We start from the raw sequence: 21,362 nt of genomic DNA, 5'->3' as shown, positions 1-21,362 counted from the left end.
GTAGCTACTGAGTACCTAAGACGATGATGCTCATTGCAGCACTTAGGTGTGAGCATGGCTGCTGTCACATCTGAGACGTGGTGCTGCCATTTTGAAGATCCCCATCACCTACCAACGCTGGTGCTTCAGACCATCCGGGGGTGCTCCCATTGCTTCAGATCACTCCTCAGTCTCCCACCAAAAGTATGGACGTTATCCCACCTGTGCAGAGTCACAGGTGCCATGGTTAAGTGGGATAGGTGGGGGATCGAAGCAGAGCAGCGAAGGTTCATTCCTATTCCTCTACCATCTTGGCCTCACCATCAATGCATTTTTAGGTGGAATCGATTAGGTCAGCTGTATGTTACAACCATTACATTCAGAAGTGTATGTTAAATTAAAATAAGCAATCCCTTATTTATATAGTATGCTATTGGGGTTATGTGGGGTCTCTCTATGGAGCTCAGTAGGATGCTCTGCCAGCTAGTACCCTCCACAAACTAAATCACCTTCAACCCCTAGGAAATGGAGAAATGTATACCTGTGGAGAATTGTGGCTCAATGATTAGAGTGGCAGACCGTGATGCAGATGTCTAGCCTGGGACCAGGGTTCAATTCCCTGCCTCAGTGGGTCTTGGGCTCAAAATTCCACAGACCTGATAATTCTTGCCTCGGTGCCTATTCCAATCATGGAGTCCCACTCTGCAACTCTGGGCAATAGCTTGCTTAATCTCCACAACGGCCCCCACAATGATAAGGATGCCTGGCTTCCACCTTGGGGGTGCCCAGGAGTGGACGCCTCACAGGGAAAGCCAGGATGGGTTCCACAGCGGTATTTGTACAAGTGCCTTGAGACCCTTGCGGGTGAGTAGTGCGCTATACAAGTATCAATTTACATTTACATTTATACCTCGCTTAGTTTGAGCATCCACTCATCAACCAGCCTCCATACCCCAACAGATAAAGGCATCCTGTCAAATGTTGATAATTCAATCTGACCAACCAGCAACTTGGCTGTATGATCGACATATTGAAGCTGTTTAGCATGCCAGGTTGTACCTCCAAGGATGGTTGACTGGCCAAGATGTGGTGAGAGAGCAGAGAGGAAATCTCCTCCAGGCTAAAGTATATATATATGATGGTGAGTGTTCCTCCTCCCTCTACCCGCTTGCCTATGCACTCCAGACTAGGTTCAGGTGCATATGAGTGGAATTGCCATGATGTTCCAGGAAAGACGAAGAAAGCTAGATTAGCATGGCACAATGTAGTGGTCCCATTTTTGGATCCAGCATCACTGTCTCATATTACCTCATAGAATACAAATAAAAAGAAGGTCACCTTATTGGATATAGTGGTGAACAGCTAAATTACTCAGTTACTACGATACATACATCAACTATCAGTACCCATACTGAAAGAGTTGAAATCTAGGCCTCATGTGGGGACCCTCATCAGATACTAGTCAAGGAAGATATTTTTGATTTATAGACTGACTGCTTCATTACCAACATCAAACGATCTCTCCAAGAACAAAGGTCCAGCCTTGTCTAATGAGTGACACAAATCTACTCTACAAATTAATGTAATTAACACAAACTTGAAAAATATACACTAATGAAAAAGTCCATCTTTGACTGCCACTTTAATTTTAAGGGTTTTGATCTATTAACAATAAAATGTTGCCTCAGTTATCTTTCAATCAAATGGAGGTTGCACAATAGCTACAACACAACTTAACCAGTCTTGATCTTAAACATCATTTAATAACAGCATACATAAGCAAATCTGCTATCCAATTTAAAGTTAAGACTGCCCTCCCCATGTTCCTGCAACCTGAAGACACCATACAAAAGCAAGCATTATGATCTGGACCAGGATGGGTATTATTGACTCACATATCCAGTTATAAATTAATCACAGAATCTCAGTCCTTAGATGTACACCTGTCAGACTTTATTCTAAAAGGAATATTGTAGACTTCTTGTCAGAAACATCACTTACTCAGAATAACGGACATTTTTTGTTTCATTCCAATGAAATTTCACATACTGTTGTGGGAAAACAATAAGCAAGCTAAATGCACCCCAGATACTGCCTAACTACAACCTCACTTCTCCAAACATGGCTAACCCATAGGAAGCCAACGATACTCCCAAATAAATAACAAATACAAACTAACTTTCCTACACACTATAGAACCACTCACAGAATCTTCCAACTGAGACACACCATCCCTTCACAAGAACACAAGTCTCTTCCACCATATACCTGGAGTTGTGAATAATCTATTTTTAAAGGCAAAATCTCTGATAACTACAACTCCTCCCCACCCAAACCAAGTACCTCTCCAACAAGACCAACACAATATTTTCTGACAAAAATATTGAATGCACTGTAATTCTACTATAATGAGAATCTCTAATTTACCATGTCATACACCACTTGATCCTCAGCTGTGCACCAATGAGATACTTCTGGGTCATATAGAATAGATAATTCTACCAGCAGATACTCCTATGTCCAAATATATTATCCTTGGTCTCTTAGCATCCTTAAATGACTGGAAATATTCCTGGGTCTACAGTGAAATTCCACAATTGCTTATCAACAGCGACTTGGCAAGGACAAATCTATTGCCACGCCTACTCTCATCACTGAAAAATACTGTCATGTACTGAGTTTCACAGAAACTAGGTCTGATGGTGATTCTGCTGCAGTTTTCAATGACCTCATCTCATTGGGATTTCAGTTGTTTTTACAGAAGCAGAAGGAGATTTTGTCATGTTCTACATGGATGATATGCCCTATGAGAAAAGCACACACACATGCATTCATCTTTAAAACGTTTGGGGCCAGATGTAGGTGCCGAAATACCGGTCGGTAACGGCCGATTTCGGCCGTTACCAACCGGTATTTAGTAATTGGCATGTAGGGGGCATATTTTTCCGATTCGGTAAATTTACCGAATCGGTAAATTTACCGAATCGGTAAAATACCGAATCGGTATTTTTACTGATTCGGTAATTTTGAGATGTAGGTGGGACTCGTCCGAGTCCCACAGGCCTTACCGAATCGGTATTTTACCACCCAATCCAATTGGGTGGTAAAATACCGATTCCAGGTGTGCATGCACATGTGTGCATGCACACCTATGGCATGTGACAGACAGACATGCCCTTAGGGCATGTCTGTGTGCCACATATCACACATGCCTGAAATTGGGGTGCTAGAGGGTGTCAAAGTGACACCCCCTGCACCCTTGCAACATTCGGTATTTACCGAATCGGTAAATACCGATTCGGTAATGCCCATTGATTCCTATGGGCTTCAATGCCCATAGCAATCAATGGGCATTACCGAATCGGTATTTACCGATTCGGTAAATACCGATTCTTACAGAATCGGTAATTCAATTACCGATTCTTCCTAAATCTCCCCCCTTCTATTTTACCGATTCATAAATACAAAATCGGTAAAATTCGGTATTTATGAATCAGTAAAATATACTTACCTACATCTGGCCCCAGGTCACATGATGCTCCATTACCAGGAACAGCTTCTTTATTGTGGCAACAGCATAACATAACACCTCAAAGAAACAATCCCAATCCCCTAAAATGAAATCCTCAACTTGGTCTTCCTCTCTAAACAATTAGCACAAAGCATTGTGTGTTAATTGGTGATTTCAATATGTTGCTAAGAAAACTGAAAAACAGAGTTCTAACAGACCTAATAAAGAATATGTGGGAACTGGGCTCAGTCAAATTGTTAATGGACCGACAAAGATAACAAAGGCACATTTTTTATTTAATGGTCATTCAAAATATCGAATATGTCAATGCGCAGGTTCAGCTATATCACCTTTGGAATACTCTTCTTTGGAATAATGCTCAACCATGTAAAGGATGTGAAGACAATATTGAACCCACTGCTCTCTGAAAGAGCTAATTAAAACCAAATTTAAATAATTCTAGATTTCAACAGAACCCATATCAACACTTCACATCATTGGAATATCTCAAACTGACAAACCTTTGGGAGTCATCCGCAGATAATAAAAGCTTCAAAAAGGTAGTAACAAAGGTAACACAAATGATATCTACAATAGAAGATATGGAAATTCTTGCCAAGAATGCTCTTGGATGGACAGAGCTGAATGAATATAAAGGTCTTAAACCACAAGCATATCTGAAAACGGGACACACAACACAAAATATATATATTTTTTAAACTGCGCTTCAGCATTCTACCAATCCATCCTCACTTGGCACCCTGGAAAAGGAGAGAAGAAGAACAGTCTTGCCGTTTATGTGGAACAGGAAAAGAGGATTTAACACACATAATTTGTATCTGCCCAAGCTTGATGGACATAAGGCGGGCCTTACTCCGAGTAATATGGAACCAAAAGGGCATAAGAAGCTGCAGGCAGGCTCTGAAGCTGTGCTTTAATCCAGGGGAGACTCAACTAAACTGCTGACTAACAAAGTACTTCGACATACTGGCTAGAAGACTTAAGACTTAGTAAAAGGTTCAAGGAAGAACAGCATGCGGTCATAACATTTTATTAAGCACAGAGACAGCCTGACTTGAATTAGGGCTTGTTAAAATTGTGTCCTGTACCCTGAGGCACAAGCACTTTATTACCCTTGAAATTGGCTGCACAGATAACGAAACTGAGATTAATACGACTTTTATTCGAGAGTAAATTCTTAAATGCAAAGATAAGGCTGAATATAATTTTAACGTTGAATGTTTTTATATTGTGAGTTTTAACTAACTGTACAATAAATACATTCTAATTCTAATTCATATCAACACATCACATTAATCCAGATGTACATCCAGAGAAAATATATCACATAATCAATTCTGTCCTAAATAACAAATGTAAATGTATTGCGATTTATATAGCACACGTATCACCCGAAGGCATCAAGGCGCTTGCCTTGGGAACCTGTCCTGGTATTCCCCTGTGAGATAACCCCAGCAGGGTATCCACAAGGTGAAAGCCAGGCATCCCGCCGCGAGAGGCCATAGTGGAGATTAAGCAAGCTATTGCCCAGAGTCGCAGAGTGTGAACCCATGAGTCGAGTAGGCACGGAACAAGAATTATCGAGTCCGTGGTATTTTTGAGCCCAAGACCCGCCGAGGCGGGGAATTGAACCCTGGTCCAGGGCCGATCTCAGCTTCCAAGTCTGCTGCCTCTAACCCCTGAGCCACACTTCTCCACAAATAAATGGGAGTAAGCAGGGTCATAAAACCTTTTACAAGGTCTCCAAACATAAACCCTTATTTTTAAAACCAGTGGCATAAATTACTGTTCAAAGCTGAGAAAGCATCATACAATAGATGCAGAGGAGACATTTGTAAATCAAGTAAAAGATTGCATAGCAAAAGGTTTGATGAACTGCATCAAACCTTTTGCTATGCAACCAAGCCAAAGAAATCCTCAGTATCTACCATGACCAGATGAACAGATGTGCTATCAAAATACCCAATGATCATCAGCACAATATTGCAAAGGCATGTTGCAGATTTTTGCAAAGAAAATACAAAGATCTGGCACTCATTTGAAAACCACCCACAACCCATCTGCCTCCCACTTCAGCGCAGTCATTATTCCCTAGCTTACACTGAGAAGAATATAATCAGAGTAGCTTCTGAGATGAAAGTATCTACCATGCACATATCCTGTATTCTGCAAGAAACAAATCCATCCTACTCTCTGATCCAATATCACCAATTTCACATGCACCTCGATTTTGACAGGCATAGTCTCAGCCAAATGAAACACACAATAATCTTCCGACTTCAATAGAAACTCAAAGCAAACTATCAAGTCCTACCCAGCCATTGCCCAATTTCTGGCTTCCGATACCCCACCAATACCCCACCAGACACTTTGCATGAGTAATACAAAATCTACTAAAAGACTACATGAATCACAATGAGTTGCTCTACAACCCGCAGTGAGGTTTTCTGATGTTACAGAGGGATTAAATAATCTCTTGCTGACATCTGAGATGAGTTCCTCAACTCTTGATGAGGGACAGCAAGTAGTCTTCTAGTCTTCTGAATCTCTTGGGAGCCTATGCAACTACTGATAATGATGGCCTGCTGCTTGGATTGAGGAATTGTTTCAAGCTATAGATTATTATTTTAAAATGAATTAGATATTATTCAACAGCCCATGGAGACTACAAAAATTACCTGTTGGGAATTTCTGTGCAATGTCAGTATCTGGTTAAAGCCTGCTCCTATATAATCACTAGCAGTCAGTCAGTCAATAAGTCTTCATTGCGACACAAGTCATAATAGACGTTACAATAAAATACAATTAAATCACAAAACACTTCATACTTATTACATCCAAATGTCCTAGCAGCCAGTAATGAAACCTGAATTGATTATTTGGTCGTTCTTTAGACAGGGTGGTACAAACAGATTACTTTAAAATAATAAATATATTATCTCTTAAAATCTAAAATAACCCATTAAAATTATTATAAAGTTAAAAACACAATTGCTTCCAATAAAACAGAGGGGGTTAAAAAGGCTACATTTCATTTATGCTTTATTTTATCTCTACGTAAGGACCACATCCATTTTATAAACTTTGCTAGTGCAATAACCATGCTATCGGAACAGTCTGTTCTTAGAATCCTTAGTGCCTCAGTACCACTATGGATGCCTTTTTGTTTGCAGATAGGTTTTATCCATTTTTGACGTGGAACTTTATAGGGTGGACATATGAACAGTACATGTGCTAGGGTTTCTGAATGGGCTATACAGAACGGACATTGGTGATGATCTTTATTACTTGACCATTTACTTGTAAATGTGTTAATAGGGAGAGTTCCTACCCTATATTGGTGAAATAGCTTTCTGTCAATGGGGATGGTAATGAGGTCCCAATATCGCTCATATTCAGGGATGTGTTTAAGTTCCAAAAAAGCCCTAGTTAGAGATGCATCAGTGTTTGATTGGAATTCCCTTTGGGTAATGCTATTCCAATACATCTCTTTAAGAGCCTTTCGTGATGGGAAGGTGTTTTCTGATGGATTTTCCCAAAGTTGCTCAATTCCCAGGGCTTTATATTGCGACTTGACCTGTTTAAACCATACTATTCTACCCCCTGTGTCCATATTTCTGGTTTCGAGGAGTGCCAAAGCATAGTGTGTTAGTTCAGGCGTTACCCAAAGCCTCCTCCAATAGGCCATTGGACGAAAACTCGCAATGTCCTTAATTTTCTGACATCCCAAATCCATGTACAAAGGTATTAATGGTGTTGATTTGGGAAGTTTAGTTATACACCTTAAAAATGTGTTTTGTGCATTGGACAGAGTGGAAATATCAGTGACCCCCCATAATTCAGCCCGATATAACATCGAAGCCCTGATTTTCGTGTCATATATCTTTATAGCTGGGGCTAATGGATGGGTAGTTGATGATCTCAGTTCTCTGGAAAGGACACCTGCTAACTGTGCATGGTTTACTATCAAATGGTTCAAGTGTGGCTTCCATTCCAACCTAGATCCCAAAGTAATGCCCAAGTAGTTAAAGCTGTCTATCTGTTCTAAAAGTTCATTATTCATAAATACTGTGCCCCTCACTTTCTTGTATCTATGCATGACCATAAATTTAGTTTTGGACACATTTATGATTAGGCCATGGTCTTTGCAAAAACCCTCGAAGCAGCCAATAGCTTTTTGCAGCCCTCCCTGTGTTTTGGAAATTAAAAGGGTGTCATCTGCAAACATTAGCAGGGGTATTGGGATGCCATTCTGTTTGGGTGCATCTGTGTGGACATCCTTAAAATATTCAATAACCCTATTTATATATAATGTGAACAGAGTTGGTGCTAAAACGCACCCTTGTCTGACTCCCCTTTCAGTGTTAAATTTGTCAGTGACCTGGGCCTGATTGCCCCACCTTACCTGTGCATAATTATTTTGATGTAATTTAATTAAAAATGCAAGAAGTTCTTGTGGCATGCCTTGATGATATAGCACTTGCCACAACTTTGTACGTGGGACTAAATCAAAGGCCGATTTCAAATTGACAAATGCTGCGTAGAGAGTACCCCCCCAAGAATAGCCCACTTCCAGTAAATATTAGAAAATCTAAAAACTTGGTCCACGGTACTGGTGAAAGGGCGAAAACCAGCCTGTAAGGCTGACATAACCCCGGAATCTTCAACCCATTCCTGGATCCTGTGCAATACCAATCTTGCCACTACCTTCTGGATGCATGCTATTAGGCTGATTGGCCTGTAGTTTGCAGGGTCTGCGCGGTCCCCTTTTTTGAAAATTGGAATGATTTCGGCACCTCTCTAGACGTCTGGAATCGGGGAGCCTCTGGAGATTGCGTTCGCCAGCAACTCTATATATGGCACCCATACCTCTCTGTAATGGAGGAAAAGATCTGCCAGAATTTTATCCGGTCCAGGGGCTCTTCCTCTCGGAATAGTGTTTAGGACACACTCTACTTCGCTACGACAAAACACTAGGTGGGTGGTACCTACACTGTTTATTATGAATTCTGAGCATTCCCCACTCACCCATTCAGTGTTTGCAAACTGGGATTTAAAGTGTGATATCCATCTTTCGGGTGGAACAGAGTTATCCGCCTGCGGTCTACTAGTTCCCTTACCCCACTTCACTATGTTCCAGAATCCTATCATGTTTCTGGCCTTACATGCCTCATATAACTCGTCCCAGTATTTGTTGTCCCAGCTTTTTTTTGCTTCCTGCTGGGTTACTTTATAATGTCGCCTCGCATCACGTATGGAGAGTCTATCCTTTGATCTCACAGCCATTGCTAGAGATTTGTATGCGGTTCTGCATCTTTTATCGTACCAAGATTCCTGTTTCTTTCTGCCTTGGCGTGGACGATTATTTATTTCCTTTATAAAAAATTTACCAAGTTTTAAAAATAGGGTTGTGTGAATGTGAACCACCCTAGTCTCAGAATCATTGCTAAACGTTCAATGTTGTAGCTCACTGGTTGCATTTAAGGCCAATTCTTCCATTTCTGGGATGCATTGGCAATTATCCATGCATTCCGACCATTTTATCCTTCTAGTATTATTTGCGAGGACTATATCATTGGATGTATCTAAAATCAGAATTTACAAGAATGGTTGAAAATTGAAACTCTAAGCTAAGGGGGTCATGGTCGCTCTCGATTCTGTTAATGATGTTCATATCCCGGATAGCCGCCCAATATTCCAAATTAACAAAAATAGCAGCAGAGCTTGCCTAAGCTGACAGGCGATCATTGCTACAGGCAGAGCTTGTCTCAGCCAACAGACCAGGATAAGATCCACTTCCTGATGTTTGGCTAAAACACGCTCATATTTGTGTCCCTGTATCACAAACAGAGGCTGCAACAACACTGCCAATTGACTAAATCAAGAACAAAAGGAGTCAGGCATAACTTAGAGGCAATATGTAAAGTATTTGTGCAACACTTCAAGCAGCACTAATGTGCAAAACACTACATAAAAAGGATCTCATCCCAAGTTAGACTTATTTCTAATAAATAAAACAAGGCCAAAATTACAAAAATCCAATCAGTAGACCCAGAGATTTGGAATTTTAAAGATTTTAGTAAAAATAGTGCCAAAAGGTTTAAAGCACCAACTGTGGATATCTGGTCGTGCCAGACGGGGACAAAGTCATAAGTTCAGGCGGACCGTGATGGAGCGCAGTCTAGCTACAAGGACCCAGTTAGACCCGATGAGAAAGTACCTTAATTCCTGGTTGGCAGAGAGTTGTGAGGGTCTGAGGCGAGGATGTGTTGCATTGGTTCTGGGATGTGGCGAGGCTGCAATGCAAGGCCCTGCATTATTGCCGAGGGTCCTGTCGATGAGAGCTTGCAATGCAAAGTACTATGTTGAGGATGGATTACACAGTTGGGTGATGTGTCGGTTCCCAAGAGCTGTGAGGCTGCGATATTGAGTCATCGAGACTGCCATCAATGAGGGATGCGAGGGCCTGTGCAGAGGATGCGTCACACAGTTACGGTTCCGATGAGGCGTCAGGCTGTGATGTGTGTGTTTGCAAGAGAACCGATCCATGCAGCAGTGGAATGGCACTGCTTCTGCTCGGGATTGCTCGGTGCAATAAAGAGGATGCATCTGTTCCACTGGATCCACAGAAGCTGACAGAGCAACGTAGGCCCACTTCCAAGGGTCCAGAATTGGAGTGGCACCACTTGACTGATTAGTCTTACTGATGGTAGAGTCTGGATCCTAGGGTTGAGGTTGTTGGGCCTTCTGTCCCTGAGGCTTAAGTCAGGAGGCCAGTGAGTAAGCCCTTGGAGTCACTCTGGAGTACTGGTTTCATCAGGCCCAGTCCTTCTCGCCTAGGAACAAGGGCAGCAGGTCAGCACAGCAGAGCAGCAGTATCTCCAGAGCAGCACTCCAGCAGAGTGGCAGTTCTTTCAGCAGCAAAGCAGTCCTTCTTCCATTCAGGATATCCACAAGTCTAGAAGTGTACTAAAGAGTTGGTTTAAAGGTCCAATACGTGTACCCAGTTGTGCCTTTGAAGTGGGGGAGAAGCTTCAAGAGCTTTCCTTTTAAAGTCCACAGTCATTCTGCTCTCCCAGTCCTGGCTCCAGACTAAATACAGGGGTAATGCATCCCTTTGTGTGGAGGCAGGACACAGCCTATTCAAGTGTAAGGAGGGCTGTGTCTGCTCTGCCCTCCCATCCCGCCAGTGATGGCCCATTGAGGGTCACCTAAGTTGTCTATTTTTGATTTGCTGTCTAGGAGACATACGCACAGCCTAACTGTCAGTGTCAACCAGTCATGTGACCCAGAGAGGCTGCAGGCACTAAATGGCTAATGATGAAAATGCCAACTTTTTAAAAGTGGCACTTTCAAAATTGTATTTTAAAATCCGACTTCATCACAAGTGAAGATTTTTCATTACAATTCCAAATACACCAAACATTAACGGTTTACCTGTTGCCATTTGGAAAGTACAGCTTATTAAATGTAAAAAGGCAACTCCAGTGTTATCCTATGGGAGACGTAGCCCTCGTAGCAGGGATTAGAGAACAATTAATTTGAGAATGTTTTCTACAAGGCCATGTAAAACCTTAAAGTACCTGTCCAACGTTGCCCTCTGGGCTGTCCAGGGCCTACTCTAGGGGTGATCTATATGTATTAGAAGGGAAAGTTTGGACCTGACAAAATGATTATTTTCCCTGTTCGAAATACACAGGCTGCAATGACAGGCCTGAGACATGTTTAAAGTGCTACTTAAGTGGGTGGCACAATGAGAGCTGCAGGCCCAAGAGTAGTGTTTAATTTACAGGCCCTGAGCAAATGAGTGCCTCTTTACCAAGAACTTACAAGTAAATCTTATATGCTAATGGGTACATGCCAATTATGCCACATTTTAATGAGAGAGCACATGCTAGTTAGCACTAGTTAGCAGTGGTAAAGTGTACAGAGTCCTAAAACCAGCAAAAACAAAGCCAGCAAACCAGAAGGGTTGAAGACAGAATGTGAGGGGTAAATCCACACCAAGGATGACAAGTCTCACAATGTCACACCGCATTTTTACAGTGGCAGTCTCTCTGCTGCATCAGTTACACAAGCCATATTGGTATGATGTTAAAAGCTAATTGTTCTCAATGAATGAGGCATATATTTCCATCCTACAGCAAAGACAATGGAGGCTTGTGAGAGGTTTAGACTTTTTTTAAATATGTGTTTATTCAGGTTTCATTATGCAGACTTTACACAAAGGGATATTTTTCACTCATGATAGGTTTAGACATGTAGATTTGTCTCTGACTGGCATTTCTTTAGAAACATTGTTAATTAAACAGACTTAAAGAAATTTAGAGCAGATTCAATTTCTAAAATAAAGGTTAGTTATTTTTTATATAGTAGTTGTTAAAGTTATTTTTAATCATTGTCGTCAGACCAAACTCATCACAGTAAAGAATTGGTTCTAGCTCAATAACCGCTTTGGGTAATTATTCAATGCTAAAAAGTAGCCACTTTGAGGGGAATGTATGACTTTACAACGCATACTTTTACAACACATACCTTTACAACGCATTTTTTACAACCAACATCCATTACAACACATTCCATTGCAACGCATGCCATTACAACGAATTTTTAAAAGCTACCTTTACAACGCATACCATTGCAACGCATGTATGGTAAGTATTGTATAGTGTAGGGGTAAAAATTACTATTCTAACTCCAGGGGGGGGCAACTGTCGGATAAGTGTTGGATAGTGTAGGGGTAAAAATTACTATTCTAACTCCAGGGGGTGAAACAGTAGGGTAAGTGTTGGATAGTGTAAGGGTACTATGCGTTGTGATGGTATGTGTTGTAATGGCATGCGTTGTTATGACTGCGTTGTAATGACATGCGTTGTAGTGGTATGCGTTGTAGTGTCATGCGTTGTAATTGTTGTGTTGTAATGGCATGCATTGTAATGGATGTTGCGTTGTAAAAGTTTAGTTGTAATGGTAGTGCGTTGTAAAAGTTGCATTATAAAGATTATTTCCCTTTTTAGGGTGGTCACTCCTAGTTTTTCATTTTTAGTTGTGGCTCACCTGGTAGTATCTTTTACTCTAACACTAGGTCAGGCCTATCCAGTGCCCTGTGTAAGAGCTCTAACCCCTAAAACATGTCAAAATTTTCTTAAAACCTGAGTCACGGATGTATGACATTACAACGCATACTTTTACAATGCATGCCTTTAAAATGCAGTTTTTACATCGCAACATCCTTTACAACGCATTATTTTACATTGCATGCCATTACGTTGCATTTTGAGAAACTACCTAAACAACGCATTCCATTACATCGCATTATACCTTTACAACTCATACCATTGCCATGCTATGGAACAGTCTACCCGAAGCCATCCGGGGGATTCAAGACCTCTTAGCCTTTAGAAAGGCCGTCAAAACTCATCTTTTTCAATAATCTTTCACTTATCTGTGCTACCTTCTCTCTGCATTTTGTCTACTCGCAGCGCCGGGACGCCCCTTGGCTGGGGCAGCCGTGCGCGATATAAATTTCCATAACATAACATAACATAACATACCATTAGAATGCATACCATTACATTCCATTTATGGTAAGTGTTGGATAGTATTGCGATAATAATTACTATTCTAACTCCCGTGAGTGCAACGGTAGTGTATGTTTTGGATTGTGTAGGGGTAAAACTTACTATTCTAACTCCAGTGAGTGCGTTGTAGTGACATGCGTTGTAATGACATGCATTGAAGTGACATGCAATGTAATGGCCTCGTTGTAATGGCATATGATGTAAAGGATGTTGCGATGTAATGACTGCTATGTAAAGGTAGTGCAATGTAATGACTGCGTTGTAAAGGTTGTTTCCCATTTAACTTTCCTATAAGACCGGGGTATATGGTGCAGAAAAACAACCCCAGCATGGAAAATTAAATACCACTTTTAGACTGCAACACCTATTGAGCTATTCATAAAGTGGGAGTGAAAACCTGAATTTAACACGATCCCTGAGACGTCAGGGTTGTCATGTTCAGTGATTGCCAGAAACCATTTGCTCCCTGGTAAGGGTAAGGGGCCTTACAATGGCACTGTGAGCTAGCTTGTCTGTGGGCCAACATATCCTGTGGGAATGTCCGTAATCAGTCTAGACACTAAGCTCCTAGTTTATGTTGTCCAACAAATGTGCAGATACTACTGATTAGTAAGAACAACATGACATACTGTCTGAAACAGTTGGAAGCAAATTTGTATTAGCTCGCCAGCAACTGCTCCGCCTGTACATGGTGTGAATTAGGTGTGAAAGAGGTGTGAAAACTCTTCCCAGATCAGGGACAATGACCTGGGAGTGAAAAGGTGTTTTCTTCCCCTGGCAGGAAGACCAGATTGCAGGGAAGTAGCTTTGTGAGGAGGGGGTGAGGGGTGGGCGAGAGGTTTTAAGTAGCAGTTGAGGCAAGGGCTCTGAGTTAGGCCTGTATTTGTATGTGTTATTTTTTTTGTCATGAGTCAAGAATGAAAGACATTGTAGTGTAGTACCGACTTCCTTGCTTATCCAAATTATGTGAGTGTATGCACAAATTTTATGTCTCAGAGCCTACCATTTCTTTATTATAACATATGAGCGCACTTTTAAATACTTGACTTAAGGTGGGGTTGAGTACAGTGTTATTAAATGCTAAATGAAACTATCAGACCATTCCACTTCAAGAGATTTGTGGTATTTGACATTTGTGAGGTTTGAGAGCATGAACTCAAGTTTTTTGCTATTAGCGTCTGACCTATTTCAGATCAATTTGGACTAGCTTTTTCAACAAAGAACTGACTAGAAGGTTGTAATTTCTCCTCCAGGTGACTGTGAAATCTCCTACATAGAGAATTATGGAAGAGAGCTTTTGCTAGGAGGTTTTATGTTAATGTATCTCAGCTGCAAAGTTTTTGTTCAGTTAGGGAGGATGGTAAATTACATGTAGGTGAATGGTCTCTGATGGACACAAGGCTCCATGTGAGTGCCGTATATTTAAAGCCAAGTTATTTGGGCTGTTGGATTACTTGCAATGAAGTAAGTAGGGTGGATTAGAGGAGTTTGAGCATTCAAAAATTTTCTTCTGTCTGATTTGATAGCAGAATACGTTTGAAGAGCTTGAAGTCGAGGATCATCAATGGTTTGTTATTTAACCGGAAGTCAGTGAGTTAGAGCAATTTTAGATCAGACTCAATAATAATGTCTGATAGTGATCCATTGTGGGTCATTGCATCTGGGCTAGAATGGAAATCTTCATGCTTGAGGGCTGTTTTCTGAGCAGGGTGGGCTACCTTGACCTACCCACTCCTCTGGACTGGTTCCTGCCGTATGGGGCTGCTTTCCACATTATAGTCAGTCGCCAAGTAGCTCTACGTGTAGCTACGCAAAGTGCTCTTCGCACTGCGTGAGCTACACGTAGCTCTATGCGTACTGCGTAGTACCCTGTTCGCACTGTGCAAGATGCCATTTTCAATGATTGCACAGTGCGGACAAGCATTCGGCGCTGTGCAATCATTGAAAATGGCATCTTGCACAGTGCGAACTGTAGTTTTCTGCCGCTCTAGATGATTTTTGCTCGAGCAGCAGCTTTCTCAACACGGACTGGCAGTTTCTCATCACGAGCAGTCGCGAGCATATGCAACCACTCGCTATGAGAAACCTGACCTCCCCGCGTTGAGAATCTTGCCAGGAGGCTTATTTTCCACACTCGCGATTGGCAACTTACTGTTGCTGATTGTGAACGAGGAAAAAGTCTTGCCGGGATGTCATTTTGCTTGCTCGCAGTCGCCAACTTGACGTTGAGGACCGTGAGCAAGCAAAAAATGACCACTGCACTACGCTACGCGTGTTTGCACTGTGCCACGTGCAATTCGCGAAGTAGTGGAAACTTTGCAAACTACGCAAGCGTAGCGTAGTGCTTTGCCCAGGGTTAGTGGAAATGCCTATCATCAGTTTCATTGGGAGTTACCAGACATTTTGAGGTTTCTTGTGTTGCAGAGCAAGGAGACTTTGAGGAGGTACCTAAATGGGGTGGTTGTACAAAAAGCCAGGTTGTAGTAAATCGTCTGTTGTCTTTAGTACCTACTGTAGACATTCTGGCAAGGAGTTACCAGTTTGGCTCCACTAAAAGATGAATAGTAAAGCACTTTGAAGTTACTACATCCTGCCTGTCAGTTTGCTCTGTCATCATTTATTGTAAATAATAGAAAGAGGAAGATGGACCCAGGAATAATGGTGATTACCAGTAAGCAACCAAACATGAATACAGTGTTAACTGGTCATACAGTTGTGATGTTGAAAATCTAATCTATTCATGATCCTTATGTCTTTATGTTAATATTGTTTTCTCTAAAGGTAATTGCTGGGTCCTGTCATCAATGGGTGCTTTGGCTTTAAAACAGACATTTCTCTGGAATATAATACCACGCAATCAAGGGTATTCTTCAAAGTACGCTGGCATTTTCCACTTTAGGGTATGTATTATATACTTCACTGAAAGTTCATTTTTTTTAGACGCATTCAACATCATGTTGACGTGAAGTTATCTGTGAACTTAAAGAATTAGAATTTGGTTTAGAATGTCATCATCACATAGTTATTTACAGCGTGGACTGTTGATGTCACATTTTCTACATCAACATGGCATATGTTTTTAACAGCAACCTGGCTCAACATTTGAACGTGTCATGCTCTTAAGTATTCACTTGGCCATCTGTGAACCTGCATAGGTATTCAATGGGGCTGTCATGATAAACGCTAGTTCTTGATTTGAGGATGGATCCAGGAAATTTCAATCTGTTGAGCAAAGTCAGTATTTTCAAATAAATTAATATTCAATAGCCAATCATCGAAGAAATGTGACTAATCATTTGGTCGGGCTCTAAAGTATTGGGTTGCATCCAGTGCTTAATTTGAGTCGGTGGTGGTGCTCAGCACCGGCACTTAATTGTTAAGACTGGCGCTTATGACAGTCTGCCATAAGGTGGTGCCGTCAGTCTAATTTATAGATGAGCAAAACAAGAGTTATTTATTATTTCAATATACATTAAAATGATTAATATCTGCTGCCCAAGCCTTTCTTATAGCTTTGGGGGTCTATAATAGCCCGAAGTGTTACACTTGTAGCAGTGTGATGCTTAATAGTTGTGTTGGTACTGTCATTGGGATGTATGATGTTACAACGCATGCTTTTACCATGCATGCCTTTACAACACGGTTTTTACAACGCATGCCTTTACAACGCATAGTGCTTTGGGGCGCTGGATAGTGAATAGTTTTATTTACTATTCCAACTCCAGTCCCCATGGATAGTAGGGAAGGTGTTGGATAGTAAATTAAACCCATTCCCTATCCTAGAGCGCCCCCCAGCGCAATGCGTTGTAATGGTTTGCATTGTAAAAGTTGCGTCGTAAAGGCACTGCGTGGTAAAAGTTGTGTTGTAAAGGTTGTTTACCCTGTCATTGGCAGAGATGGCAGGGTCAGTGGGTAGTGCAAGGTGCAGTTAGCACCTGACAAGGGACCATGCACCTATTTATTTTACAAACTAAGCACTGGTTGTATCTTAGAACGTGAGCACTGGAATGTGAACTCTGGAATTGCTCATTTAAGACAGGCTACAGCTTAGGGTGGACTTGTGTCTTAATGAGTTGAAGACTGGGAGTAGCACTTCAAACCACCTAGGACAGAGCTAAATGGTTGCTTGTCACGAAACCTGTAAAGGTAAATGCTGCTTTCGCTGTAAACATAGCAACATTTGTTGTCATTTCTAACATAACACAATAGCGGACACAAAGCAACACATCCACGCTCTAAGACATAATAGGACACAAGAGAACAAAGCAGTCAGTGTGAACTCAACACAACAATCAGAGTACAACGTAACAAAATCGCATTGCAATTATGCAGCACACAAAAACAAAAAGCACTGCACCACTCCAACAAAATGCCACATAACAAATATGCACAAACGTTTTTGTCGAACATCGCCACCTCCAGTAATGTGCTTTGAAGATGCAGTGTTAAAAGGTGTTTGCAGTGCAGAAATGTGTATGTTTAGAAACGTCTAAAGTGGTCAGACAGGGCAAGATCGTATGACGCTGATAGCAGGATTGAGGATCTAAGGGACAGGAAGGAAGTTCTATGCTTTTGTAGCATGGTAATAAAATGGTCTCCCAGAGTTTTTTCAGAAATCTTAAAAGCAACAACTCAGCAGAACACGGGGACGGAGATGGTTCTAGAATTGCAGTCGAACAGACAGACAATAAGGCTGAGAATTGTACTATCTTTTTTGGACCAGACAACACATTTTAGATTCTGGATATGGTAGGAAGCCAAAGAAGGTGATAGTTCTTGACTAGCGTGCAGCTTAAAGGAGTCATTTGTCAGCTTGACTTTGGATGCATTGAAAGGTATGTAAACCCCTTCGATGCTGATGATCAGCTACGGCGCTAGTATGCTGATGATGAGCTGAGCTCGTCACGTAACGCGGTAATTTCAAAAACGCCGCACACAGCGGGAAAAGCCGCTGCAGCGATGCGGTTAATCAGATATATATATATAGGGGGTCGAAGGCAAGCGCCGCAGCAGCAATAATTCATTATGACAAATCACAAGAAAAAATAATTTTCAAGCCCACTGATCGATGGTAAAGGTGTCTATTTAGCATAAAAAAGACGTGTGTCAACCACAGGCAAGGTCTTCACCACATGACCCTGGCAGGGGCAATGGGGTTCTTTAAGGTACAGTCATTGGCATCAGAATGACGCAACAATCGATCAGCACAGAAAATGTGTGGTACTCTGCATAAATACAAACAATAGGTCTTAACGTGAATCAGAGTTTAAAAAAATGTGTTTAATAAGCTTTATTGAAACAAAGAATGACAATACAATACAACATAGGCCTAAAGAATAACAATGTAAAAGGATAATTTGTAAGCAACGAGGTAGGTAACAATATCAAAGTAGAAAGCTGTTTACATTTTGGGGAAAATAAGGGAACAGGGAAGAAAAGCGAAAGAAGGGGAAGAAGATATATTTATAAATAGTAAGTAAATATTAATAGTATGCTTCATAAAACCTTAAGATATGAAGACAGTTAACTGCTGAATTGACAATTTTGCCAAGTAGTAGAAAAAAGTGAGAGATGGTTGGAAGTTTTCAGAAAGATAATGAGAAACAAAATTGATTGAAACCTTATTTAAATAACTAGTTAATGGCAATCAGAATACATCTCTATTTACATGTGGTTTACATTGGGAGGCATAAGCAATATCTAACCTGTGATATTGGCATACAGTATTAAACCAAGACTTAATTGTTACAATTTAACCTTGATTGAAACTTTACAACCCAGTGCCCTGATTTACACGTTGATATTGTGTCTGGTAACCATGCACTAAATTCAGCGTCATGTTCAACCCAGCGCTCTCAATAAAGTTACATTCATGTGCAGACAACTTTGCGCATAGGTTATTCCAAATACAAAGTGGCAGTGCGATTAATTGCATCAATGTTGATGCGCTTAATAAAATGTGATTTCTCATAGTATCTCACAGTTCAACAATAATAGAGATTTCATATCTTTCATTATATTTATTAATTGAGTCCCATGACGAAAACAAGGGTAGTACAACCACCAATTTAGGGTATAGTACCCCCAGTTTCCCAGCTGCACACTAATGGTAATAATGGTATGGTACCTTAAATCTCCTTATGGTACAAAAAGCTCAAAACATAGTGCTTACTCATTTTTGGCCTAATTGGCATACATATCTAAACGTAAATCATAAATACAATGTAAAGAAAAGTAAATGAAAAGTAAAAAGAGAAAGAACGGTGAAACAGGGGTGAAGGTTGTCCCTAGTTGACTATGGTTACTAGGAGTATTGGAAGTTCACTGAAACATCTGTCCACTCCAGTGCACGTAACCTTAATAGTGGTGAATCTGTCGGATCCTTGATCCCATGCCACTCAATTCCTATGAAAGATAATAGAAAAGAGAGGTTATCTGAGCTGTGCTCGTGTCAGGTTACTTAAAAAATCACTACAGACGGTGGGTATATTAGATACTAGTTTGATTGTTCACGAAGAAATAAAATGGTACATAAATACCACACAAGAAAATCATAAACACAATAGGGGATAATGTTAGAGAGGAGAAGGGATAAGAATATACAATGCACAATTGATAGAGGGTCTAAGGGCAGGATATTTAAAGACCAGATAACAATATACCCCCATTCACAGTATAACCAAACTTAAACAAATGTCACTGGTCTATCAATCAACATGGGCAGAAACAACAGTAAGCTCAGTGAATACCCAAAACGTGTTCTCAGAGGAATATAAATTAATCCCATCAGCCCACCCAATGGCAGAGCTTCATCATCTGGGATTTGTAAGAAGATGATCCAAATTTAGCGCAACACACCCTAGTGATATCGTGTGTTGCTCTAATCCAACAACCACCAGTGATGGGTCATACCATAGAATATGTGTTTTCCTGTGGTGTGGGATGGGTTTTTGCAGTGTTGTAAAAATGTCTGAAAAAAATCAAAAGTGCAGTATAAAATTGGCTACCAAGATATAGGGGATACATTTTATTCGGGAGATATCATGGTGTCAAAATCTAAACACAGAGTGCAGACAGTTTGGAAAGGGGCGACCAACTCGGTCCCCCCGAACGTATGGCCGAGTGCCTCGATCCCCCCGGGAAGCCATTTTTGGGCGGGAGGCGCGCCTCAGCTGGTATGCCCGAAGCGGCGTAGCTGGGGCGCGCTCGTTCCCGCCCTAGAGTGGGCTGGCCTAGACACCGACACAGCCAGCCACGCCCTCGGGGCAGGCAGGGGCGGGTATACGCCCGCCCTGAAGACGGATAAAAAGGGACGCAAGACCAGAAGACATCCTCTTGTTCTTGTGCTCTGAAGCTGCACCTCCTCGCTGCACGTGAGCTCGGGACAGAACGAAGAGCCAATTTTGAGCGTTTTAATTCCTCTTTTTGTCTTCTAGATACTTCGTCTGAAAAGATGCCCAAGAAAGGCGTGAAGAGAATGTCGACTGACCAGTTGGTTCGGGCCCTCATGAAGGACATGTCCGAAATTAAGAAACGGTTGGCGGAGCGAGACGGTGAGGAGGGATCGGGGCGTCCACCGGCCGGAGGGAAGCCAAAGAGGCCGAGAAGGGGGCCGGTCGGGGGAGACGTCCCGGTTCCCTGTTCCCCGCTCGAGGCGCCAGCCCCGGTACCGGCCCCGGTACCGAAGGAGGGGAATCCGATCCCTGTAGTAGTCACCCCGACATCCACTGAAGATATGCCTCCCGAGTTGGCGGCACAGTTAGCGGCGTGGTTGGGGGACAGTAGCGAGGGCGCCACGGCTGCCGAAGCGCAAGCACTCATTAAACAGTTGCGCGAGAAACGTGATACAGCCAAGGTGCCCGCGTCGGATGCGGTGATAGACAAGCCACGAGTGGCGGAGGCAGCGTCCGGTGCAGGTAAGCGGCCATTGCCGATCGCAAGGGATGAGTCAACACCCTCTCGTAGAGAGAAGTTGGGGCAACATGTTCCTTTGGCAATAAAGGAAAAGATTTGGGCGGGGGAATACGTAAACATTTTCTCCTTGCTTGTTGATCATTATGAGGTGGAAACTGTTAAGGGCCAAAAGGATCTGATGCACCCAAGTGTTTGGCGCGCAAAAATGGCCGCCTTTAAAGTAAATGAGAATATTGGCAACTGGGGTAATGCTTGGGGAATTTTTACGTCAATTTTGGGGGAACGTAGACCTGAATTGCTCCCTGAATTCCCAGTATATCAGTCACGAATTATGGGGTACTCGACATCGCACCAAG

The 21,362-nt window shown here is 41.8% G+C and overlaps 1 protein-coding gene across 1 annotated transcript in view; it reads left to right on the top strand.

The window, feature by feature from the left end:
• The window catches only part of LOC147709409 (calpain-13-like), a 454,206-nt gene that overhangs the window by 112,793 nt on the left and 320,051 nt on the right, over positions 1–21,362 (top strand). The window contains exon 4 of the mRNA XM_086925978.1: positions 15,874–15,992. Coding sequence (XP_086782104.1) covers positions 15,874–15,992 — 119 coding nt within the window. The remainder of the gene's footprint in view (positions 1–15,873; positions 15,993–21,362) is intronic.

This window comes from Lissotriton vulgaris, chromosome 6, assembly GCF_964263255.1.
Source record: "Lissotriton vulgaris chromosome 6, aLisVul1.2, whole genome shotgun sequence".
Lineage (NCBI taxonomy): Eukaryota > Metazoa > Chordata > Amphibia > Caudata > Salamandridae > Lissotriton > Lissotriton vulgaris.
The sequence above is the reverse complement of the archived record's forward strand: the minus strand, read 5'-3'. Positions and strand labels throughout refer to the sequence as shown.